General features: G+C 51.5%; 1 protein-coding gene across 1 annotated transcript; it reads right to left on the bottom strand.

Annotated features, from left to right (window-relative positions):
• Positions 1-1720: 1720 nt before the first annotated feature.
• PLVAP (plasmalemma vesicle associated protein) lies at positions 1721-17194 on the bottom strand. The gene is made up of 6 exons (XM_059060614.2): positions 16401-17194; positions 10248-10344; positions 9423-10135; positions 6823-6880; positions 6586-6667; positions 1721-2362 (listed from the first exon to the last, which is right to left on the bottom strand). Exons 1-6 carry the CDS (start codon positions 16767-16769, stop codon positions 2356-2358), a joined length of 1326 nt encoding a protein of 441 aa, XP_058916597.1. The 5' UTR covers positions 16770-17194; the 3' UTR covers positions 1721-2355.
• Between the last annotated feature and the right edge of the window lie 2946 nt (positions 17195-20140).

Below are 20140 nucleotides of genomic sequence, written 5' to 3' on the forward strand. Positions count from 1 at the left end.
ATGGGTCCAGAGAGTTAAGGATGATGATGATTATTATTTTGGCCGCACCGCACTGCTTGCGGGATCTTAGTTCCCCGACGAGAGATCGAACCCTTGCCCGCTGCAGTGGAAGCACGTAATCTTAACCACTGGACAGCCAGGGAAGTCCCTAGGATTATTATTATTACACTTATTTCTAGGTGAGTAAATGGAGGCGGAGATTGACTGAGCCAAGATTTGAATGCAGGAATGTCAGAGTCTGGAAGCCAAATTCAGGTGTCCCATGGTTGCTTGGGACTGGCTGCTGTCAGCATCCTCCCCAGGACTCCAGGCTGCTCAGGCAGTAGGCTCAGGGTCAGGGACGTCCCTGCTTCCTTGGGGCCTCCAGACTGGCCCGTCTGGGCGGCCAGGCCTGGCTGACCCTCCTGCCCTTGCTTGGCGGGGCCCCAGCCGAGTGTTTCCTGCAGCGGCCCGTCTCTCGCCCGGCTTTCTGTATCCAGGAAATATCGCTCCTTTGTCCCTCCTGACTAGCCTGCCCTAAGCGTGGCGTTGCCAGCCTCAGCTCCTCGTGATTCATCCCCTCCCTGTCCAAGGTCCCAGGGGACGGGCTGGGAGGGAATCAAAGTGGAGAGACAGACAAGCGGAGATTCTAGACCACAGTTTTTAGGCCGTTTACCACCAACGGCCATTTGCTTTGTTTCCTGGAGTTTTCACTTCTCAGGGATAAAGTCCCAGGAATGGGGTTGCTGAGCCAAGGGATTTGTATGTCTTCACTTTTCTTTTTTTTGCCATGCCCCACAGCTTGCGGGATCTTAGTTGCCCGACCAGGGATTGAACCTGGGCCCTGGTCAGTGAAAGGGCAGAGTCCTACCCACTGGACCACCAGGGAATTCCCTGTCTTCATTTTTATTAAATATCATCAAACTAATTTCCAGAAGGGCCAGGATGAGATGTGCATTTCTACCAGTTCCGTATAGGAAAATGCTCTTTTCTCTACATCTTCACCAGCAGTCGGTATTATAGCTTTTTAACATTTTCTCCCCCCAGTCTGTTGGGTACGTTGTGATTTCCCCGTGTTCCTCTAATGTGCAAAGTTTCCCAGGCTTCCTGCTAATTTAGTGATCGGTCAGTTGAAGTGCTCCCTAACTGGACGCTGGTGCCCCTTCTAACATCCCATCTTCCCACCAAAAACCCTCAAACAAAACAAATGCCTGGGACTTTTGTGATATTGTTCTGGAATCATTTTGGCGAGGAGGAGTTCCTGCAAAACAGGCTATGGTACTTCAGTAATTGTTGTCTGTACCTGGGGGAATCTCTGCAAACCTAGCAAAAACAGAAGCTACAAATAGATAATCTGCTTTTTCAGAAACCGCTTTTTATTTGTATTTATTTAAGAAACTGCTTTTGAAATATCTGCTATTTTTTTAAAAAATAGGAAAAAAATCTGCTTTTTAAAAAAAAACACTTAATTGACAAGAATGCTGTCACAATGTGGGGTTTTGTTGGCGTTTCATGAAACCCTTATTGACTATGATTTTGCCATTTCTCTTCACATATGGAGATGCCTACAGCTTGGGGGAAGCTGGTGTCTACTCACGTTTGCTCCGGGTTGAAGGGTCTTCTGAGCTGGGGACGCTGGGGACGAGATTCTTCAGCTTTCATCTTATTTCTAGTTTTTTTTCTCACTCAGAGCCTGGTGGTGCCTTTTCAAAGCAGAAATCATGACTCTGGAGTCTTTGAAGGGATTTGATAACATTTATTTAGTGCCACTAACATTTATATGGGCCACAGGCAGGGCTGGATATGGAGGGGAGAGAGACTGAAGGGGCAGCACCCTCGCAGGCTCTGAGGGGTCCCCTGGACCAGATGCTCCCTCTCTCGGGGGCCTGGAAACTCTCAGGGGAGGACAAAGGTGAACGTCTTCCTGTTCTCACTCCCCCAGACCTGGAGCGCTAAGATGCTCCAGATGAGTGGGGTGCTGTGGGTGCCTTGATCCGCGTGCACGAAGGGATGTGATTTTGGGCGAGGGCTGGGCAGAAAGTGCGTGTGTGATGTCGCCGTGTATCTCTGTGCTGTCATTGCCTTGTCTCTGTGTGACGTCACCACCACGTCTGTGTGACTGATGTCACTGCATCTGTGACGTCGTCCCGGCGTCTAGTGGGTGAGGGATTGTGTGGTGCAGAGAGAGTGTTAGGGGGTGTGGGTGGGGTGTGGCGGAGGATGAGCAGAGGACGCAGGCCAAGGGCGCCCACTTTGGTGTACGTGCGTCATCTGACTCCACCCTGGCTGTGTCCCTCGCCGTGGGCGTCTCGCTGCACCTAGTCTCCAGACCGGTGAGTCGGGGCCACCCCTCGGTCCTTGGGGCCTAGAGCCTCCTCAGCCACTGGGGCAGGAAGGAGATGGAGATACAATAGTCAGTCAGACAGACAGACGGCAGGACAAACCTCGCCTGGGCCTGCCTCTTACCCTGGGCCCCTTCTTGCTCCCAAGAACCCTAGGGCTCCTTCCGGTTTCAAGCTCCCCTTAGATTTCGTCCTGTTGAACCTCTGTGGGACAGGTGGGACTGAGATGTGTGCCTATCCATTATATAGACTGAGGTTCAGAGGGGCCACCTCCTGTGCTCCAGGCCTCTGTTGCAGTCTGTCTGACTCTTTTCCCTTTGCTTCCTAAGGCCCTGGGGATCCTGGGTGTTTGCCCAAAGTCCCTGGCCCGCCCCCGTCCCCCAGGCAGGGCCTCAGTTTCCCTCTTTGGTCTACACAGAACTGACCTAGACTGGGCCCCTCACTCATTCCCAGGAGGGTTTTTCTTTTTTTTTTTTTTTTTTTGTGATATGCGGGCCTCTCACTGTTGTGGCCTCTCCCGTTGCGGAGCACAGGCTCCGGACGCGCAGGCTCAGCGGCCATGGCTCACGGGCCCAGCCGCTCCGCGGCATGTGGGATCTTCCCGGACCGGGGCATGAACCCGTGTCCACTGCATCAGCAGGCGGATTCTCAACCACTGCGCCACCAGGGAAGCCCAGGAGGGTTTTTCTAATGAGCCTGCCCCTACTCACATGCTCCCATGGCTCCCCAGCGCCCTCGGGACAAAGCCAGATCTTCTGTATCTGGCATTCAAGGCTCCACCCACTATGCCCCCACCAGGCCTCCCCACTGGGGAATCAAAACCTGACAAAGTACCCCCCAAATTCTCAGAGCCATCACTTCACTTCCACCCCTCCTCCTTGCCTTTGCAGGAGCCATTCCGCCGTCTGGAATGCCCCTCCCCCTCCTGGCCTGCCAAAGGTTCTCACGAGGGGTCAGAGGTTGGCTCAGAGGCTGTTTCCTGATGGGGGAGGTGGGGGCCTCTGCCAAGTCCTGCTTCCGCTGGCCCCCTCCCTTCCTTCCCTGGCTCTTCCCTGGGGCCCCCGCAGCCTCACGTTCCTTGGCTGGCTCTGGTCCCCCCCTTCCCAACTCCAGGCTCTGTCCTCTACCAGGATTCACAGGCTCCAGGGCAGCCCTGACAGACATCCTTTAACCACTCCTGCTCACCAGCCTGCAAGGGAGGGTCATCCCTGGCCATTTTTAGAGACTGGGGCTCCTAAGCCCCATTGCTCATCTGCACCAGCACAGTCGCTTCACCCCTGTCCCAGGTTCCCACCTTCACCTTCCACAACAGCAACCAGAATGAGCCTGTGAACACCTGAGTCGGGTCACATCCTCTGCTGTTCACAGCCTTCCCAGGGCTCCCAAAGTCCTCACTGCAGCCCCAAGGCCCTGCCTGATTTGTCCTGACCTCACCTCCTCCCACTCTCCCCTCAATCACTCAGCTCCAGCCACCTCACTCAAACTCACCGGGCACGGGCACGGCATGGATGGTCCTGCCTCAGGGCCTTTGCACGGGCTGTGCTCACTGCCTGGTGCACCCTGCTGAGAATCCCCTCATGGCTCCTCCCTCATCTTTAGTTCTCTGCTCAAATGTCACCACCTCAGTGAAGCCTGCTCTGCCCCCCCCCCACTTGGAAAATTCCAACCTCCTCAAGCTCCCTCACCCCTTTTCTCTCACTCATCACCAAGGGGCCCTATCACGGCTCACTCAGCTGGTTTGTCTTCCATCTCCCCCACTAAACTGTCAGCCGCACGAGGGTGGGGATTTGGATTTCTGTGCCTTATTCTTCCCTGTGTCCTCAGCACCCAGCAGCTGCTCAAGAAATATGGTTTGAATGAAAAAACAAATGGTCATAGTGATGGCGGTGAAACTGAATCGACACTCTCTGTGTGCTCGGCTCAGAGACAGGGCTGGGCTCCCACCTTCAACCTTCCACACTGTGACTTGTGCCATCTCCAGCCACGTAGCCGCTAAACCAATATTCACTTAATATTGGTCTTCACGTCCACTGTGTTTGTTTTTTTTTTTAATTTAAATAAGTTGATCTCCAAAGGATACTCAGTCTTACCATCTAAAGGAAAGCTGGTGCACTTGCCATTAATAGAAAACCACTTAAAAATGTTCAGTGAAAAAGCAAGACCATGTTCTCAAATGCAGCTGACGCCGGAGCCTGGGTCTGCCCTCCCTCTGTGAATAAGGGAGAGCTGCAAGGGTCTGGGAGGCATTAGGGCGAGTTAGCAACAGCGCAGACTTTCTCGAGGTCCAGAAGGAATAAGAGTGGAAAAGGAATCAACAGTCCCCATCATGGGGTGGGTGATTTGATGCGGGGCCTCGGATCTGGCCCCCTTTTGGGCGCATATAAAATTTGGACGTTACGATTCAGTCAACTCACTGGCTGTCCACTGAATGCCTGGCCGAGCTGGGGCTCAAAACCAGAGCCGAAGACCCCAGCCTGCTCATCCCCGGCCCCTCTCTCAGAGGAAGGCAAATCAAGGCAGGAGCCCATGGGCCAGAAGCCCTTCCTGTGATACTGCAGAGAGAAGCAGGAGGGGCCCAGGCTTAAGTACACATTGTTTCCTCCACGGCGGGGGGGTGGGGGGGTACGTCATTTGGGGTAAACAATGTCAAGAGCTTCCCCATCCTCAGCTGGGACCGGGACAGGCTTGGACTGGGAGCCTGGCTCCAGCCCTGGCTTGCTGACGCATGACCCCAGACTGATCACTTCCCTGGGGCCTCAGTTCCCTCCTCTGAGAAATGGGGATAATAATAGAACCTCCTTCCTTGCCATGATGGCTTCAGGCCAAGATGGAGAGAGGAAAACTGTTTGCTCAGAGCAGGGTCTTCTCCCTACCCCCTTGCTTCCCTCTCTGCAGGCTGCCCGAGGCTGAGGGATTTCTCCCAGGCAGAGCTATCCAGAGCGAGGGGACCCACTTCCATAAGGGGGTGAGCTCCCCATCAGAGGGAGTATGTAAGAAGAGGCATAGTGAAGATGGAGCTGGGTGCGGAGGACCGTGGGGAGTTAATGACAGACGTTTGGAAATCTTTTTGGCCCCAAGGGCTTTGTTTAGCATGCTGGGGCTGAAATAGACCTAGCTTGGCAATAGCCTGGTGGCAAAATTGTTGATGGCACAGGCTTTGGGATCAGAGGGGTCTGACAAAAATCCCACACACCTCCTCGAACCTCAGGTCCTAAACTGCAAATGGGATGCCAGTCTTAGGTCAGCAGTGTGGTCCTGAACAGGGTAGGGGGTGGGGGCGGTGGGGAGGGTGTAGGAGCGACCCTGGAGGGAGCACAGTGTGTTCTTGGAGCTGTGGTCTGAGTCACCTTCCCTGTGACACACAGGGTGTCGTCCAACAGATGACCAGGCCCTGGGAGGCAGTGAGGGGGTCAAAGGCCTGGAGCCATCACCTGAACGTGTGCCAGGTACCCTTGATGCTCCCCACTGAGGCCCTGGGTTCCTTGCTCCAGCCACGTGTGGACAGCACTTGACAGCTGCAAAGCATTTTGCATGCCTTTGATTTCAGAGACCCCCATTTTTATAGAAGTAGAAAGTGCAGCTCAGAAGGGTGGAGTGAGAGGCCCAGGGTCACTCTCAGACACTGCTCTCCCTCTTCCCCTTCCTCGGCTCTGTTCCCTTCTGCCACCCTAGTCTGGCCACAGGACCTTTGTCCTGGCTGTTCTTGCCACCTGGAGCACTGTTCCCCTTGCCTTCCCCCAGGCCAGCTCTTGTCTAGCCTCCAGCTCAAAGGTCCCTTCCTCATCCAGGCCCTCCCTTTCCTGTCTGGAGTCTGATCGCCTAGGTTCATGTCCCAGCTCTGGCTGTGTTACCTGGGGCACGATGCACACCCTCTCTGTGCCTCATTTGCTTCATCCAGAAAGTGGGGATAACAGTAGTTCACCCACAGATTAGGATTCTGAGGATTAAATGAGTTAATTGGGCAGAGTGCTTAGGACTGTGCCAAGATCACAGTAAGCATCCAGTCGTGGTAGGTTCTTGGTCACTCTTCTTACCCTGCCTCCTTCATTGTCTCTTTGGCCCACTACTCAGGGAGTTTCATGAATGAACTGTGTGTGTGTTGGCCACTGTTGTGTCCCCTGGGTCCAGCATAGGGCCTGATATACAGCAAGCGCTCGATTAAGGAAGCAACAAGTGTGATACGAGCCTCCCTCCACCCCTAGTCCTGTACCCAGCCTCATCCAAAGTCTGAGACTGAACTGTCTCAGCCTGTCCAGAGCCTCACCTGACTGATGCTAAGACACTGCTGGCAGGGGGTCGCTGGGACTCTAGGATCCTCCTCTTGAATTCCTCTAGGCCAGCTGGGTCTGCCGAGAGAGGGAGGGGTCAGCCCCGACCTAACGCCTTAGTAAAACCGCGCCCCCCCACCACCGCCCCGCTCCAGGGTCAGGGAATGGGCAGGCAACCCAGGATACAAGGTGGAATCCGCCCCCCTCTCCTGGCTCTGACCTCTGTCACTCACCAATGGGCGGGGGATTGGGGGCAGGGCCTGCAGGTCTTGGCAGTGGTATTGGCTGCGACTGTGGGAAGAAGAGTGAAAGGAGGTTGGTTGGTGGAGGCCAGGGCTCCCAAACACGAGTCGCAGGGAGTTTCCTGCCTCTCCACACCCTTGGAGACCTGAGTTCCTTCCAGGGCAGAAAAAACAGACAGATACCCATGGAGAAGGACACATGTGATGATGGATATATAATCACCTGTAGACACCTGCCCTCAAATGACTGGGGACTTCAGGGACCGGCTTCCCTTGGCAGCCCCCAGAGACCCCACTCTGCAGGGGTCCTGCCACGGTCTCCATTACAGCCTCGGTGCCAGTCTGACTCCAATCCAAGACCCCATTTGAGTCCATCTACCCAACCCAGCCCTGCTCCAGACTGAAGCTGACCCACTCTGTAAACCAACTGGACCTCGATCCTCAATGCCACCCCTTGAAGGACCCTGAGAGGATCTTTCCAAGCCTGAAATCCAAAACCAGCTCTGAACTCAGTCACCTAAAATCGGATCCCAACCTGAAAACAGAACCTCCCTTAGAATCAAAGCCTGACCTTAACCCAGTCCCAATGACAAACCTGATCTGATCATAACTTTATGTCTAATTCTGACCATAACCCATCCCCTAGACCCAGCTGCTATGAAAAATCTATCCCCCACCCCCATTCCCTCAGTCCCAGCCCTGCACTCCACTACGACCACCCATAAATACCTTCCCAATACCACACTCAACCCCAGCTCAACCTCAGACCTCAGCCTCTACCTGATTTAGAACCCCAGCCCAGCCTCAGCCCAAGATCAACATCCACTCGGCTTCTACTCTAGACCCAGTCTTGACCCGCACTCGAAGCCCAGGTCACCTAATCCTTCACATCAAATATATCCTAACACCAGCCACCCTAAATGCAACCCAATCTCAACTCCTAGCCCATGGTCAATGCCAATTCCAATCGTTTTTTTTTGTTTGTTGTTTTTTTGCGGTACGCGGGCCTCTCACTGTTGTGGCCTCTCCCGTTGCGGAGCACAGGCTCCAGACGCACAGGCTCAGCGGCCATGGCTAACGGGCCCAGCCGCTCCGCGGCATGTGGGATCTTCCCGGACCGGGGTACAAACCTGTGTCCCCTGCATCAGCAGGCGGACTCTCAACCACTGCGCCACCAGGGAAGCCCACAGCATCATATTTGACTCCTTTTGTTTTTTGGCTACACCATGCAGCATGTGTGATCTTAGTTCCCCAACCAGGGTTCGAACCTGCAGCCCCTGCAGTGGAAACTCAGAGTCTTAACCGCTGGACCACCAGGGAACTCCCGCCAATTCCGATCTTAATGCCCATGAAGTTCTGAATCTGCCCTTGGCCCCAAACTTCTAATCATCTCTAGGCTCACCAACAACCTACACCTGCCTGAGCCTCAACTCCAGCTTCAACTCAATGCAATCCCAAACCCACTGAAACCCTAGCTTTACTCTTCACCAAATCCTTGATCCAAGAGCCACCCTGCATGTGACCCTTGACCCAACTTTTAACCTTTCCTCACAATCCAAACTCCAAACTCAACCTAATTCTAAGACTAATGAAATCTTACATGGAACCCTAACTTTAACCCAAATCAACTCTAGACACAGGAGTCACCAAGAACTCACCTTGACCCAACTCTAACCACAAATTTAGAGTCCACATCAAGCCTTTCTCTAGACCTGCCTTAACCCTCACCCTAACCCCAGTATCACTTCCAATCCTTAACCTGGTGCCCCCTGATCCTTCAACTCAACTCAAACCCATCCCAAGCCTGACACCAACACTGGATGAATCCCTAATCCTAACCTTAAGCCAATTTTGAGGCCCACCTGCCTTCCTAAACTCAACCCCAATCCTTAACCCTTTCTTAATGTCATTCCCAATCCAAACTCCACCCCAATCCTAATGCCGATAAAATCCTTATGTTAATACATAACCATAATCCTAAAGCCAATTCTAGACTCACAGTCACCCATGTCTGACCTCAGCCTCAAGCCTAAATCCACCCTCAGTGCCTCAGCTCACCCCAATCCCAAAGCAACCACAGTTCTAGATTTGCCCCTCACTCAACCCTGGACCTGACAGCCACCCGATCTCCAAATCCAGTCTTAACCCGACACCTTTTCTCAATGCTGATCCCCATTCCAAGCTCGGCCTCAATCCTAACATCAGTGAAATTCTCAAGTGAGTCTAAGTAACCCAACCTAGACTGGGAAGCCAACCTCAACACCAAGATTAAAAAAAAAAAAGAAAGAGGGCTTCCCTGGTGGCGCAGTGGTTGGGAGTCCGCCTGCCGATGCAGGGGACGCGGGTTCGTGCCCCGGTCCGGGAGGATCCCACATGCCGCGGAGCGGCTGGGCCCGTGAGCCGTGGCCGCTGAGCCTGCGCGTCCGGAGTCTGTGCTCCGCAACGGGAGAGGCCACAGCAGGGAGAGGCCCGCGTACCGCAAAAAAAAAAAAAAAAAAAAAAAAAAGTTCAAACCCAACTTCAACATCACCATCAACTTGGCCTCCAGACCCACCCCCAATGCGACCTGAAGCCAGGGACCCCTGGCCCACCTTCGCCTTGATGCAGGTGTCCAGGGCCGAGTTGCTGACAGCCAGCTGCATTTTGAGCTGCTCAGCCTCCCGCTTCTTCTCCTCCAGCTCCTTGGCCAGGTTGTCACGCTCCTTCCGCAGCACTGCTTTCTCCTCCAGGGCCAGCTGGGTCTGCCGGGCACAATCAGCCTGGAGCTTGGCCTCCCGGGCCTGGGCCTCCTTCTCCACCTTCTCCTTGGCCTCCTGACTGGCGCGCAGACCCTGTTCGGCCTCCAGCTTCTGGCGCTGGAGGTCCGAGTTCTCACGGGTCACACGCTCGATGCCAGCCCGCAAGCTCCGGGCCAGCTCCTCCACCTTGGAGCTCATGAGGGTGGGCATGTGGTCGCAGGTTCTCCGGATGGAGGCCAGTTCTGAGCCAATGGGATGGAACATATTGTAGCCCAAGCTGTCAAGGGAGCGCGGGATGATGGAGTCCCTCCAGAGGTTGCGCAGCTCCATCTCAAACTTGTCCTTGTCCAGCGGGAGGCAGAGGGCCTGCACTTTCTGCAGACGGTCCTCAGCCAGCTGTCTCTCCTGCTGTTGCTGCTCCTGGGCTTTGCTGCACTTGGCCAGCTGTTCCTCCATCACTCGCTTGCCCAACCCCAGACCGTCCTTGTCTTTGGTACATACCACCTTCTCCTTTGCCAGCTCCACCTCCAGTGTCTTGGCTTTCTGGTTCAGCGTGAGGGCCAAAGCTAAGGGTATAGGACCATAAGAGTCAGGAAGGTTGGGGGTTGCCAAGAGACTGGGTGGGGAGTCAGCTACCCTGCTCTCCACTGTCCATAATTGTAACCCTAACCCACTCACCATCACAGCTCTTGTTAGTTTCCTTGAGTTGTTCCTGGCATTGTTTCTCGCTCAAGATGATGGCAGCCATGTATCGCTGGTTGTTCATGTAGATCACCTGACCAGACGAGACACAGGACAGAGCTCAGTGTCCGGCTCCTGTGGGACCCCCTGCCCCCAGCGCTGCCCAAATTCTCAGGGCTGGGGCCCCAGATCCAGCACCCAGGTGGTCTGTGTTGGCATAGTTCACAAGGACACGGCTTCTCTACAGGGGATGTGGGTCTGATCGTCAAAAGTTGTTATGATTATAGACAATGGAATACTACTCAGTCATAAAAAAAGAATGAAATTTTGCCATTTGTAGCCACATGGATGGACTTGGAGGGCATTATGCTAAGTGAAATAAGTTAGAGAAAGACAAATATTGTATGATATCACTTATATGTGGAATCTAAAAAATACAACAAACTAGTGAATATAACAAAACAGAAGCAGATTCACAGATAAAGAACAAACTAGTGGTTACCAGTGGGGAGAGGGAAGAAGGGAGGGGGAATATAGGGGTAGGACATTTTTAAAAGGGTATTATGGGATTGTATGAAGTCATGTGTGTGAAACTTTTGAAAACTGTAAAGCACTGTAGAATTTAAAGGATCTTTCATTCATTCAATTTTTTAAAAAGTTAAAAGAAACCCCACCTGGTCTTCCCTGGTGGCGCAATGGTTAAGAATCCACCTGCCAATGCAGTGGACATGGGTTCGATTCCTGGTCTGGGAAGATCCCACATGCCACGTAGCAACTAAGCCTGTGCGCCACAACTACTGAGCCTGTGCTCTAGAGCCCGAGAGCCACAACTACTGAGCTCAGGTGCCACAACTACTGAAGCCCATGTGCCTAGAGCCTGTGCTCCGCAACAAGAGAAGCCACCGCAGTGAGAAGTCCCCACACTGCAACGAAGAGTAGCCCCAGCTCGCCGCAACTAGAGAAAAACCCGCGTGCAGCAATGAAGACCCAACGCAGCCAAAATAAATAAATAAATAATTAAAAAAAAAAAACCCACCTCTTCCCCTAGGCATTTTAGTCAACCAAGATAAAAAAAAAAGTTATGATTAATACTATTTGGCAATAAAAAGGAACAAAGCACTGATATATTCTACAACTTGAATGAACCTTGAAAACATTTACGGCCAATTAAAAATGGATTTTGTCTGCACTGTGTGGCTTGGGGGATCTTAATTCTCCAACCAGGGACTGAACCTGTGCCCTCGGCAGTGAAAGCGCTGAGTCCCAACCACTGGACCGCTAGGGAATTCCCCCCCAAAACAGATTCTTGACAAGAATGCTGTTATGGGCTGGATTGTGTCCCCTACCCCAAATTCCCATGTTGAAGCCCTGATTCTCAGAACCTCAGAACGTAAATGTATTTGGAGACAGGGTCTTTAAAGAGGCAGTTAAGTTAAGATGAGGTCATTAGGGTGGGCCCTAATCCAATATGACTGGGGTCCCTATAAGAGGAAATCTGGACACCCAGACATGCACAGAGGGAAGATGATGTGAAGACACAGGGAGAAGACAGCCATCAACAGGCCAAGGAGAGAGACATGGAACAGATCCTGATGGGCGTGGGAAGGAAACAATTCCACCAACATCTTGATCTTGCGCTTGTGCGAAAATAAGTTTCTGTTATTTAAGCCACCTGATTTGTGGTACTGTAGGACAGGCCTAGCAAACTAATACAGCTGCCAAGATCGTTTCATGGGAAAGAAGATTCTCTTCAACAAATGGTGTTGGCACAACTGGACAGCCACATACTAAGGAATGAATTTGGACCCCTACCTCACACCATATACAAAAATTATCTCAAGATGGGTCCAAGACCTAAATGTAAGGGCTTAAGCTATAAAACTCCTTAGAAGAAAACAGGTGTTAACTCTGCATGACTTTGGATTTGGCAATGGTTTCTTAGATATGATACCAAAAGCACAAGCAACAGAAGAAAAAGCAGATAAATTGGACTTAAACTTAAAAACTTTTGTGAGTGAAGGGACAACATTAAGAAAGGGAAAAAAAACAACCCATAGATGGGGAAATATTTGCAAATCGTGTGTCTGATGATGAGAATAGTAACCAGAATATATAAAAGTAAACTCTTAGAAATTAATAATAAAAAACTACCCAATTGAAAAATAGGCAAAGCATCTGAATAGATATTTCTCCAGAGAAGATATATAAAAGGTCAACCAGCACATCAAAAGATGTTCATCATCTTCCGTCATCAGGAAATGCAAATGAAAACCATGATGAGATATCACCTCACAACCATTAGGCTGGCTATAAATAAAACAAAAAACTAGAATGGACAAGTGTTGGTAAGGATGTGGAGAAACAGAATTCCTAGGCAGTACTGATGGGAATGTAAAAATGGTGGAGCCACACTGGAAAGCAGTCTGGCAGTTTTTCAAAAAGTTAAACATAGAATTACACTATGACCCAGCAATTCCACTCCTAGGTGTATATATACCCAAGAGCAATGGAAGCATATGTTCACACTAAAACTTGCACACAAATATTCACAGCAGCACTAATCACAGTAGCTAAAAGGTAGAAACAGCTCAAGTGTTTCATCAACAGATGAATGGATAAAACGTGATCCACCCATACAGTGGAATATTACTCGACTATCAAAAGGACTGAAGCATTGACACATGCTACAATGTGGATGAACCTTGAAAACATCATGCTGAGGGTGAGAACCCAGACACAAAAGGTCATACAGTGCATGATTCCACTTAAATGAAATATCTAGAGTAAGTAAATCCACAGAAACATAAAGCAGATTTGTGTTTGTCAGAGGCTGGGTGAGGGGGAATGGGAAGTGACTGCTGACGGGGTTTCTCTTGGGGGTGATGAAAATGTTCTAAACTGAATTGTGCTGATGGTTGCCCAGCTCTGTGAATGTACTAAAAAAAATCATTGTTATGTACACTTTATTCTTTCACCTACACTTTTTAAAAATTATATACACTTAATTATTACTATTCTTTTTGGCTGCACTGCACGGCATGCAGGATCTTAGTTTCCGGACCAGGGATCAAACCCGTCCCCCTGCAGTGTCCCCTGCAGTGGAAGTGTGAGTCAGAACCACTAGACCGCCAGGTAAGTCCCTGTTATGTACACTTGAAATGGACCAATTGTATGGCATGTGAATTACATTTTAACTTTATAACTTTTTTTTTTTTTTTTTTTTTTTTTTTTGCGGTACGCGGGCCTCTCACTGTTGTGGCCTCTCCCGTTGCGGAGCACAGGCTCCGGACGCGCAGGCTCAGCGGCCATGGCTCACGGGCCCAGCCGCTCCGTGGCATGTGGGATCTTCCCGGACCGGGGCACGAACCCGCGTCCCCTGCATCGGCAGGCGGACTCTCAACCACTGCGCCACCAGGGAAGCCCTATAACGTTTTTTATGTCTTTAAAACTTTGGAACAGAACGCTCTGCAGAACTATAACAAGTAAAGGTATGAAGGGTGAAGAGGGTGTGACTTTCTGTCAATTTTTGTCCTTACTCCTTTGGAAGCTGGCCCTGTCCTAATGACCTGGGCATGGGGGAGGACAGAAATAGCTCTGGAAGCTCCAGTGACATCTGTTTTCAAAAGCCTTAACTACAGAAAGGGAAGTTCTCAGGGTGTGAGTTGGTTTCAAAGATGAAGTAAGAAAGAGGTTTTCTTCCAGTTGGAGGAAATGGCTCCCAAAAATACAGAAGGGGGCTTCCCTGGTGGTGCAGTGGTTGAGAGTCCGCCTGCAGATGCAGGGGACACGGGTTCGTGCCCCGGTCCGGGAAGATCCCACATGCCGTGGAGCAGCTGGGCCCGTGAGCCATGGCCGCTGGGCCTGCGCATCCGGAGCCTGTGCTCTGCAACAGGAGAGGCCACAGCAGTGGGAGGCCTGCGTACCGCAAAAAAAAAAAACAGAAGGATTTTTCTGCTCAGGTTATCAGACGTCAAGATGATGAGAAGAATATTTACTTAGAACGAGCGCAATCTGACAATACAAAAAAAAAAGTATCTTCTCTTGTTAAGGAGTGTTCAGGTACATCTTTATGAAGTAATTCAGGAGTCTCTCCCTCACTTTCCAGTAGCCATGGTTGCCCTGGACTCAGAGGAAGAGAACTAATAGATTAGTGAACAAGTATAAACAATCCGAAGGGTTTTCTGGAATATTTGTTAGGACATAAAGCAAGGAAGCTCTCAAAGACTAGTGGAGTTCTGTCAAAAGACACAGGAGCCAGATTGCGGGTGTTCCTTTGGCCTATTTCAGGATAATTTGACCATCAAAAAGATGATTACGAATGCTGGATAAAGAAAAATCCATGAAAAAAGAAATCTCTCCCGCATGCATCCTGGATGGAGGTGCTTCCTTGACCCAGGCAGAGTGGGGCATACCCTAAAAAAACCACACTGAGTCAATCTCCCCTTTCTCTCCCAGGGTCTCGGAGCCAGAAATGCAACTGCATTTGCAGAGAATTTAAGAAAAAAATCCGTCTCATAGCACCACCAGGATCAGGGAAAGATCAAAATTCGTACTTGGTACCATCAGACATGTGGGGCTGCCGCGGCAGGGGTGGGGCTACTCCCCAGCATCAGTGCCTGCTTCCTGGGGGTCCTTGGAGAAAACTCTGAGGTTCCAGGCCAGAGGAATTTGTCAACTTGGTGCGGGGGGTGGGGTGGGGGGCGCGAAGCTACGATTTTCAAAATTTAAAGTTGTAAAGAGGCAGATTCTTAGATTTCTAATATTCTATGATGGGGCCGTCCGGGATTCGGAGATGCGTGTGAGTGTCTAAAACTTTATGATAAAAACAGAAACCCCCCAAAACAAAGACAACAACAAAAAAGGGATTTCCCTGGCGGTCCAGTGGTTAAGTCCCTGTGCTTCCGCTGCGTGGGGCATGGGTTCCATCTCTGGTGGGGGAACTGAGATCCTGGCGCAGCACTGCCAAAAATGAAAAACAAAAACCAAAAAACAAAAGAATAAAACTTTATGATCCTGGGATTCCTAATGGCTCCTGGACCGGAAGTCCATGCGTGTCCTGAAAGATCCAAAAGGGCCAATACCCAGGAACTGAGAAGTCTGAGGGGGCTGCCCTTGTCAGGGGTGGGGAGGATTGGAGGGGGTACATGGTCCAGCCCTGTGGTGTGAGGGGGGACTTGCCTCATTTGGGGGTCTGAGGGGGACTCACCTTATTCTGAGGCTCTAAGGGGAGACCTTCCCCGTCCTGGGGGAATGAGATGGGGAGACCTCACCCTTGCCTGGGCAGTTCTGAGGGGAGCTATGCACATCCTTCCTGCCCAGCGGCAGGGGCTGGGTGGTCTGAAGCCCCAGTAAAGGCCTTTTCTTTCCACGGTCCCCTGCCCCAAACAGCCCAGACACCTCCTGTGGGAGAAGGAGAGGCTGGCCCTCTCCCCAACCCTTCCCTTCCCCTACCCATCCCTTCTCTCACCCTGTACCAGCCAAAGTCTGAGGAGGCACCATCTCCTTAGTGTCTCCCAGGAACGGGACCTCCTCAGAGGAATCGTGTATGTGTGAGAACATGGAGGATCCTGTTGAGTGCGTTTGACAGGAGTTGGGGGTACAAGGGGGGATGACACTCTCCACGAGACCCAGGGTTGCCTGTTTCTGCTCCCTGCTGCCCCCCGCCCCCCAACAAGCCACCTCTTCTCTTAGGCCTCCATTTCCCCTCTGCAAAAGGGTTTTAAAACTTCTCCCTACCTCCTGGGATTCAATGAAGAGACTAAGCGGACATCCAGCCTCAGGCAAACCTGAGCCATTCATACTAATTACTAAGAACCCAACACTCTTGAGCATTTATTTGCAGCTAGTGTGTGCCGGTACATTCTGGGTGCTTTATACACATTAAGCCATGGGCCTAGGTCTGATAACAGACCGGATGCCCAGTTCAACTTGAATTCCAGATAGACCACAAATCATATTTTAGTCTAAGTGTGTCCCCAATATTGCACGAGCTATACAGACAAAATACACATTGCTATTCTACATGGGCTCGGCACACAAAATGTAGGGTCTGTGACTGTCCCTGTCTCATGAACGAGGAAAGTGAAACTCAGAGAGGTGAGGTGACCAGCCCGGGGTTCCCCAGGACGAGTGTCCGGCCTGTGGACTTACCCGGTCGGCCTGACACTGGCGGAAGCTGGCGTTGATTCGGTCCAGGTCGCGGCGGGCGTTCAGCAGCATCTGCATGATGGCATCCTTGGCACGGGAGGTGAGGTTGAGCTCCTTGGACAGGTTGGCCTGGGAGGCTGTGAGCCCCACCACCTGGCCGTAGAGGCCGTCAGCCCGGCGCTCGGTGGCTTGCAGGTTGGATTCGGTACTCACGTGCGCGTTGCCGTAGACCATAAAGAGGACGAGGCCCAGGATGATGAGGAATTGGATGAGCGAGACGAAGAGGAAAAAATAGCGCAGGTAGTACCAGCAGCCCCTCGGGCTGCCCCCTGCCCGTGAATAGGATCCCCCGTGCTCCATCGCCAAGCCCATCTCCTCCCGGCTTCTGCCCGGTGCACCAGCACTGCTCTGCTGGCTGGTCTGCTCTGGGTGGTGGCTTCTGCCCCTTCTAGACCTTGCCACGGCAGGGGGGAGGGGGGAAGTGTTTATATTACTCCTCTTAATACTTCCTTTGCCTGGCTCCTTCCTGGCCAGGAGGAAACGGGGGCTGTGGGTTATCACAACACTCCCACCCGGGCTGTGAAGGGAAGGGGGGAGGGCACCAAGTCACGTCTGGGCCTCTCTGATTAACACTGGGTGGGGCACCAGCTAGGTGACCAGGCGTCCTTGGCCTTGCTGAGCCTCAGTTTCCCCACCTGCCCTTCCTTTGCACCCAGAGCTGGTCTCACCTGCCTACGACCTCACGTCAACATCCCCATCGTTGGGAGGAGGATACCGAGACGAAGGGAGGAGAAAGGACCGCCTGGGTGTCTCACACTGGTCGTTCACAGAGCTGGACTCACCTCCCCTCAGGGAGGGCTGGCTACAGATGTGTGCTCGTCTTACACGGCAGTGCTGATTACAGCAGCTAAATTGTGCGGAGCGCTTAGCTGAGGGCCAGGCACACAGTAGGTGCTCAGTAATTGGCACAGGAAGGCCTCACAGAGGGCTGATGCGTGGATGGCGGTGGCGCGCGTTCCCCTAGCTGTCATCTCACCCAATGCCCGGCTCATGTAGGCGCTTAGTAAAGCACAAGCAACAGTGAACCTGGGGCCAGGGTGAGCTTGAGTGAGGGGCTTCTCCTGTCTGTGTCTCAGTTTTCCCCTCTGTGAGATGAGGTGGGCACAGTACCAGGTCCCAGGGCCGGGGAGGGGGCTGGGAGAAATGATTTGCCGTTGCTATTATTACTACCATTTCCTGCTGGAAACCTCCTCTTGGGGCTCTGTGAGATGGTGAACGGGTAGCGCCTGATAGAGGGGCTCAAGCTTCACTGTGGGTCACCCACAGGTGGGCAAGGAAGGGATTTCGGGACCAAGAAGCAAAGAAGGATTCTGGGTATGCCCTCCTACCCGTCCCCCCAGATCCAGGAGCTCCAGGAAAAACCCCTATGCTGGGTGATGCCAGAGGCCCCACCAAGAGCCCCAGGCCTGGCGGTGAGGGGTCCTCAGTCTTGGGGAGACAGAGTGGGACACAGCCCCTAGCCCCATGGGGTGAAGGCTGACAGGAGGGAGGGACAGGAGCCGAGGGGAACGGGGCAAGGGGATGGAAAGGAGGCTGGACCATGGGTGGGGGACGATAACACAGTTGCTGTCCACTGCCTGTGGGGGGCACAGCAGGCTGCAGGCGGTGGCATGGGGACCCATGCCCCTCTTAGCCAGGGTAGTGGAGTGGGGGGTAGATGAGCGGGGAGGGGTCCTCCAGGGTGGTGTTCATCAAGGAGGTGGGAGTTGGGTAGGGAAGGAGGAAGTTCCCAGGGATGGGCAGGAAACCCCTGTCTGACCTTTGGCCTTTGCAGCTACCCATTGATTCCTGATTCCGGACCCTTCCCAGCCACTACTGGGAGGGAGGAGGGTTGGGGGCTGCAAGTGGTGCCCAACCAGCTATTTCTCTAGGTTGGTCAGGCCCACCCAGAGTCCCCTGGAGCAGGGTGGGAGGAGGACATCTCCCATCTGCATTAATGGGGAGTCATGTAGGCAGAGCAAATACATGGTTTCAATGCAGGCCCCTGGAGTTAAGTTCTGGCTGGGCCACCTACCGCTGTGAGACCTGGGACAAGTGACTTCTCCTTGAGCCTCCGTTTTCTCCTGTCTAAAGTGGAGGCAACAAAGCCAGTTGTGAAACACTTGTCACAGTGCCTGGCACACAGTCAACCTTAATAAATGGTGGTATTTTTTTAAGGTGGGGCTGGATCATGTGCAGCCTCTGATGTGAGGCTGGGGAAATGAAACACAGGGGAGGGACACTGTCCCAGCTGCTGTTGCCCTGGGCCTGTGGGATCACCAGGGGAAAGGGGGCATGACAGGGGTAGAGCCTGGGTGACAAGGGTCCAGTTGAGAGCTCAGGCATGGGGGTAGTGCTTAGGCCAATGCCAGGAGGTGTGACAGTCTTGGTGTGAACTTAAGATTTTGGCTATTTTTCACTGTATATTGAAGATGTTGCATATATGTATGTATGAACATGATATCTGTTGTCAAGGGAAAAGAAAGGCAACCATAAACTCCTAGAAAACAAAAAAGCCACTCTAGATCTGATGTGCTACAATTTTGAGCAACTGTCACAGTGTAAGAGCAAGAGTTTTCAATATACACACTAATGTCTTTTGTATCAAGCTCAAAAATAACATTCTTTTTGGCAATTTGATCTCACAACTTTGATTTGTAATGTTTCTTTTTCCAATAATTTGTTCTAAAAGCTAGATTTTTTTTAATGGAAAAGGTAATGATGAAACTTCCTCTTTTTGCTCAACATTATGACTTTGAGATTGTTGATTCCTTTTGACCGCTGTTTAGGTTTTCAGCACATACATTACCATAATAATTACCAATGGGCACTTAGACTGTTTCTAAATTTTTTGTTTCAATGAACAAAATAAGACTTGATATTAAATCTCCACAAGTGAAATTGCTGGGTCCTAAAGCAATAACATTTTACATTTTGACAGCTGTCATCAATTTGTCCTCCAAAGAGTCTGTTTCCATTGACACTCCTGCCAGCAGAGTCTAAAATTTCTAAAAACAGACTCTCTGAACACGTTCTGCCTGAATTCCTGGCCAGAAAATTCCAGAGGGAGGAGGTGAGCAACTGGTCCTCGAATTCACATGAGGTCAAATGCATCGAATGATGTGAGCATTTGGTTTTTCCCTGAAAACGATTTGTCATAGTCACAGGAAATTTTGTGCATGAATCTCTCTGCATTCCCTTGGAGGGTCATCATAAAACCTGACTTCGATTTTAATTATTTTTTTCTAAATTAAAAACTATCCATTTGGTTTCATTTGATTGTTTGGGCAGAGACGGGAAGACTGTCATGAGGAAGTCAGCTCTGTGTCACTCTGAAGACCAACATTGAAGTTCTCAAGGAGACATGAAGTTTTTAAAAACTCTCACAGAACTTCAGGAAGGTTCTGGAGGAAGCGATATTTCTGGCGAAGAAAAATTTCAGCAAAGTTCAGAAAACCCTCCACTTTTATGCCAATGTGTTTGGGTTTTGGTTAAATGCGAAGGAAATTAAGTTTTGGGCTTTTGGAGTTGACAGAGGAGGCAAGGAGAGCCCTTTGTGGGGAGGAAGAGCCTGTCCTCTCCGGGCACCCGTGTTCCTTGCTGAAAAAAGGTGACCCACTTTCTTACCTGGTACCGGGGGCCAACAAGGTCAGGCTGCTGCTGCCCCCAGTGCCCTCCACCCAGCTTGTGCCAGGCTTCCCCTT

This window comes from Kogia breviceps, chromosome 4, assembly GCF_026419965.1.
Source record: "Kogia breviceps isolate mKogBre1 chromosome 4, mKogBre1 haplotype 1, whole genome shotgun sequence".
In the NCBI taxonomy this organism is placed as follows: Eukaryota; Metazoa; Chordata; class Mammalia; order Artiodactyla; family Physeteridae; genus Kogia; species Kogia breviceps.

What these genes read in the sequence shown, in the direction of transcription:
- PLVAP (XM_059060614.2), bottom strand. Translation starts at nt 16,769, where the DNA reads ATGGGCTTGGCGATGGAGCACGGGGGATCCTATTCACGGGCAGGGGGC. An exon ending in AACTAACAAGAGCTGTGATG is followed by an intron (nt 10,136 to 10,247) that starts GTGAGTGGGTTA and finishes CTATACCCTTAG; the next exon opens with CTTTGGCCCTCACGCTGAAC. An exon ending in CCCCAATCCCCCGCCCATTG is followed by an intron (nt 6,668 to 6,822) that starts GTGAGTGACAGA and finishes CTCTCTCGGCAG; the next exon opens with ACCCAGCTGGCCTAGAGGAA.